Source organism: Octopus bimaculoides, chromosome 6 (assembly GCF_001194135.2).
Source record: "Octopus bimaculoides isolate UCB-OBI-ISO-001 chromosome 6, ASM119413v2, whole genome shotgun sequence".
Classification (NCBI taxonomy): domain Eukaryota; kingdom Metazoa; phylum Mollusca; class Cephalopoda; order Octopoda; family Octopodidae; genus Octopus; species Octopus bimaculoides.
This window is the reverse complement of record NC_068986.1, coordinates 115,295,181-115,301,144: the sequence shown is the minus strand read 5'-3', so window position 1 is coordinate 115,301,144 and position 5,964 is coordinate 115,295,181. Positions and strand designations below refer to the sequence as shown.

Sequence of the window (5,964 nt, the reverse complement as noted above, 5' to 3'; positions counted from 1 at the left end):
ACACACACACACACACACACACACACACACACACACACACACACACACACGTACGCATGTATGTATGTATGTATGTATGTATGTATGTATGTATGTATGTAAGTCTGTATCATGTCACGTGGGTTCAATCATGTAACGGCGAAATAAATTATAAACCCACAAGCGGAAACATATACGCATGTGTGTGCGTATTTATAAATATACTTTTAGTCAAGTTTTAAGATGCACACACGCACATATATGTATATGTGTGCATATATGTGTATATATGTGTGTGTGTGTGTGTTTGTGTGCGTGTACAAACACATACACACATATACATATAAACGCATATATATATATATGCGTTTATATGTATATGTGTGTGTATGTGTATGTACACGCACGCACACACACACATACACATACACATACATACACTGAATACTATTATACATAATTGTCTTATAGATACAGACATATACTTACATAAGCATTTTACCGTCAGCAGCGACATGGCGAATATCTTGTCCAAATATAAAGCTCAAAATGAAAAGAAAACATAATTAAACGAGATTTCTAGTGAAAACAATGCCTGAAATAGATGCCATCCAATGTAAATATCATTTGCTGTCGTTGTTGTCAGTCGACATGACATCCTGTCTTCAAAAACACTGATAAATAGCAGGTTGTCCGTTGAGGGTATTCATTGAAAGCAGACGTGAGTTGTGAAAGCGAAACTGTGGCTACCCACTTCGTTCGGAGCTAGTCCCACGAACAGACTGTAAGAGAATAAAGAACATAAAATGTATATAAGTGTGTGTGTGTGTGTGTGTGTTTGAATGTCTTTATAACGTCGTGAGTGAAACTAGTCACACGTAAAGTATGCAAGCTGGCTAGGTTGACTGTACCATTATTTCAAATAGGCCAACGCTGTGCCATACAGTGTGACGTTGAGTTTAGGTGAGAATTGTCTAATGGGTGCAACTGTCTATCATTACCACAAGCACACACGCATGTATTTTTGTATAAATACGTGTGTGTGTGTGTGTGTGTGTATCTGTATGTATGCGTGAGTGTTTTTGAGTGGATACCTATGCATATTTTTCTATTTATATATATTGTTTCTCCAATATTCTATTCAAGTAAGTTAGTCCGGCATTCCTTGGTTGACTTGGAACAGCAGTACATTGGAAATACTTAGAAAAGTTCTTCACATATTCCGTAAATGTTTTATTAGTTTCAATGCTGTGTAGTATTATGTACGTGCTCTACACATTTCTCCCTTCAGTATACAATGGTTGTTGTCTGGGTGATACGATGACATTCAAAACCTGTTTGGTCTGACCATATATGCCTGTCTCCACCCCTTCCTTAAATCTAGATCCTGCCAACGTTACTGTTGATATGGAAGTTACCCGTGGTATTTAGTATCGTCCTGGCTTTGGCGTCCATGTTACAAATCTTCCAAAATGACGATAACAACGCTGCAAATGCATTATGGGACACGGTCCCACTTAATGCGTCAACTGAAGTATTCTTCATTCTAGAAAAAAATTTTTCATTCAAGAACATTTACTGGTACGTGTGTGTGTATGTCAACGTATGTGTGTGTGTGTGTGTGTGTGTGTGTGTGTGTGTGCATATATATGAATGTATGTATGTATGTATCTATCTATATATATATATATATATATATATACATATATATATACACACACATACACACATAGGCGCAGGAGTGGCTATGCGGTAACTAGCTTGCTTACCAACCACATGGCTCTGGGTTCAGTCCCACTGTGTGGCACCTTCTACTGTAGCCTCGAGCCGACCAAAGCCTTGTGAGAGGATTTGGTAGACGGAAACTTAAAGAAGCCTGTCGTATACACACACACACACACACACACACACACACACACACACACACATATATATATATATATATATATATATATATATAGCAACAGTTTCAGCTTAACAATAATACTTTGTTGGGTGCATAAAATCGTAACTCTATGCATTTTCAATGCTGTCGTATGTGGGACTTACTACACTTTAGAAAAATGCTAAACCGTTACACTACACTTTGACAATTTTCATTTGAAAGTAGCTGGAGATACGATAGTTTGACCAAAAGAACCGGCTATTGCAAGCAAAATTAAATATTGAAAAAAAAAAAACGCATTTGAGCGAATTTTGACATACGACAGTTTAACGTGAACTAAAAGTCAGAGGGGGACGGAATAAACTACCAACATCAACTTGCTATAAAAGCAGGTAGTAATTTTTACCTTCTACTTATTCTTAGTGAAAATTTTGAAGAACGCAGTTCGAGTTTAACAGTTATTTTTTCAAAGCTATAATAGAAATGACAAAGGAGCATATTCAGCATATTTTACTTTCTGAGTTCAATAAAGGCAACAACGCAGTATATGGGGATCGGGCATTAAGCGTAAGCCAGTGTCAACGGTGATTCCAGAGATTCCGAGTCGGAAACTACAGCCTAGAAGACGAGCCTCGTCCTCAAAGATCTGTAGAGCTTGATGAGGTTATCCTGCAGACCCTGGTGGAACAAAATCCCATCGTAACTATTGAGGAAGCTTGAATTTGGTCATTCAACCACTCATCAACACCTGCGCGTTGTTATCTGTTTGGTTGGATATGAAAGGTTTAGTCCACTTTGAACTTTTAAACCCAAACCAAACGATAACAAAAGAGATCTACTGCGAGTAGTTTGAACGGCTTAAGTCAGCGCTAGAAGGAAAACGACCATCTTTGGCGTCAAGGCGAAAGGTGTTCTTCCATCAGGATAATGCTCGTCCACATACAACGAGGATGACATTCCAGAGGCTGGAACAGTTTGAATGGGAAACGATTCCCCACCAACCATATTCGCTGCACATTGCCCCATCTGATTATCATTTATTCCGTAGTCTTCAAAATCATTTGGTCGGAAACAATATGACTATTTTCATTCCAATTTTGATTCGTTGCCCTGAACGGGGTTGTTACTCAAGCGACAGGTAACCATTCCTAAAGCCTGAAAATCACTTGTAAACTTGTGTTTTGCTCATGTAAGTTGTTCGAAGCATGACAACTGTTCCGGCCGCCATTTTCCCCAGCAGAAAACAGAATTTCACGGAAGCACGCTGTTCCTTCGTTTCAGCCATCGCAAAATTCGACAAACAGCGGAGAAGCACTGCAATACAAAGAAACACCACGTGGCAGTACAACCTCAGTCGACAACGACGGTTGGCAGACTGATGCCTGAGGGTCGCATCAAGTGGGTGCTAGCGGCGGAGATCCTGAATTACAACGGGCTTGTCCCACAGAGAACATTTCCGGTTACTTTAGTGTACTCCCCCGTATATGTGTGTATATATATATATATATATATATATATATGTGTGTGTGTGTGTGTGTGTATATATATATATATATATATATACATACATTATGTAATGTATACATGTACGTGTATATGTTTATCTGCATACATGTATACTTGTGTATATACGTATGTATACGTGTAAGGGGAAGTCAAGAAGTCAAGAAGTTTCACCAAAACTCTCTATCGGTTGGCTGCTCTACTTTCAGCGCCCGCTTGCTAAAAGGCAGAAACTCTTGTGGTTACTTTCAGAACTGAGCTTTGACCTCTATCGTTCCAGTTTTCTTTCTTGTGCTACAGATTAAACATGGCCGCTTCGCTGGTAGTACTCACCAAGGAAGAACAGAGATTAGTGATCCGAATTATCTGGTCAGAAGGTGTGAAATTCATCGTATGGTTTCAGTACAAAACAGGGACAGCATTCTACTGCATAGAAGTGTATAAGTCGATCGAGGAGTTTAAGAATGGCCGGACAAGCACGAAATACGAAGACGGAACAGGACGCCCATCATCCTCTACCATTTTCATGCATATTCAACAAGCTCAAGAGATAGTTTTGGCGAACCGACGAGTGATCCTTAATGAGGTGACATGTTCTTTGAAAATTAGTCATGGTTTTGCATACGAAATCATCCACGACAAGCTTCGCTTCTGTAGTCGTGCGAGAATGGTGCCAAGAGAGCTTACCGAAGCGTATAAGCGCAATCTTGTGGAGGTCTGCCAACGATAACTTCACCACTACAACGATGAAGGCGAAGCTTGTTTTGGCGAGAATAGTTACAGGATTTGAGACCTGGCTCTATTACTTTGAGCCAGAATCCAAAAGGCAGAGTATGGAGTGGAAAAACCCAGAATCGCCAGTTAGAAAGAACTTGGTTGGTTGGTTCTATCTTGCACGTGGAGACGCAATGGCCCAGTGGTTAGGGCAGCGGACTCGCGGTTTCGATTCCCAGACCTGGCGTTGTGAGTGTTTATTCAGCGAAAACACCTAAAGCTCCACGAGGCTCCGGCAGGGGATGGTGGCGAACCCTGCTGTACTCTTTCACCACAACTTTTTCTCACTCTTACATCCTGTTTCTGTTGTGCCTGTAATTCAAAGGGTCAGCCTTGTCACACTGTGTCACGCTGAATATCCCCGAGAACTACGTTAAGGGTACACGTGTCTGTGGAGTGCTCAGCCACTTGCACGTTAATTTCACGAGCAGGCTGTTCCGTTGATCGGATCAACTGGAACCCTCGACGTCGTAAGCGACGGAGAGCCAACAAACAATCTTGCTCTCTTCTTGTCATTTTATTGTTCTTACTTATGGCGTAATTGTTTCATTTCAAATCAAACTCTAACCACGCAGGCCTTGATTGATGGAATTCTATGTCATAACCATTCCGTATCACACTTGGTCATTTCTTATTGAAGAATATATTTCCAATTGTATCCCTCCTTTTGCAAGACAGAAGATAGGTTGTAATTTGTAAACGATTTCTCTGCTATTTTTAGCAAGTCTCCTGTCCACATTGGGGTGCAAATGCTGCCTTGAACAAACCCCACTCTCTTATATTCTGCCACATCTGCGATATTTCTAGAGCAAACAAGATACTATAAGAACTGAAGTACCACAGGAACAGTTCTGATTGGTATAAAGGTCATAACAGGAATGGATTACTCACACTACATCAAAGGACATGCGGGGTTTTTTTCTGGGGGTATTTTCGCCGCTGTGAGTACTTCATCTTTTTCCACAATGTCGAAAGTATTCCGTCACTATTATCTAAATACTGTTAACATATAGAGTTCAAGAGCCACTAGAGACTGCCCCCACCACACACACACACGCACACACACATACACACACACCTTTACAGCCAACTGACTGCGATGGTGTTAACACAATTCCCCAAAAGGAACATCAAGGAACAAAGAGATTTCAAAACAACTCCGTCGTCGTTTTCTTCGTCTGAGTAAATTCCTGACCGAAGATTCCCGACGTAGTTGCAGAGCCGCCGGTTATGGATACAACAACAACAACAACAACAACAACAATAACAATAACAACAACAGTGACGACGACGACGATAGCAACCACAGTAATAACAGCAACAACAAATGCAACAATAATAAAAATCGTTTCAACAAAGCCAGAAATTTCTTTTTGTGGGATGGGGCCAGGTACGCAGCGGATTGGTCGAACGTACTCGACCCCAATACCCGACTAGCACTCTTTTTAATCGCCCCTGAATAGATGAAAGGCAAAATGCACCTCGATAGGGGTTGAACTCAGAACACAAGGAGCCGGAAAAAATACTGCACAACTAATAATAATAATGATAAAGCAGAAAAAGAGATATGAGAGACTGATGTATTTATTTAACCACATGATATCCTGACGATTACGGCCGTTTCGCAGCCTTCTTCATGTAATAATAATTTCAGAATAAAATTAATTATGAAACGGCTGTAATCCTAGTGCTGTCAAGTGGCTAAACAAAAATATACCCTTCTCATACCTCCTGACTTTATGTGGTATGTATATTTGTGTGTGTGTGCATGTGTGTGTGCCTGAGTCAGTGTGTGTATGTGTGTATGTACGTGTGTGCATGCA

General features: G+C 40.5%; 1 protein-coding gene across 1 annotated transcript; it reads left to right on the top strand.

Moving 5' to 3' along the window:
* Positions 1 to 3,674: 3,674 nt before the first annotated feature.
* LOC106872065 (uncharacterized) lies at positions 3,675 to 4,097 on the top strand. The gene has a single exon (XM_014918917.1). The coding sequence runs from the start codon at positions 3,675 to 3,677 to the stop codon at positions 4,095 to 4,097; it is 423 nt and encodes a 140-aa protein (XP_014774403.1).
* Positions 4,098 to 5,964: the final 1,867 nt, after the last annotated feature.

Bases quoted from the DNA above. Each gene is read 5' to 3' on its own strand.
- LOC106872065 (XM_014918917.1), top strand. From the start codon at position 3,675: ATGGCCGCTTCGCTGGTAGTACTCACCAAGGAAGAACAGAGATTAGTG.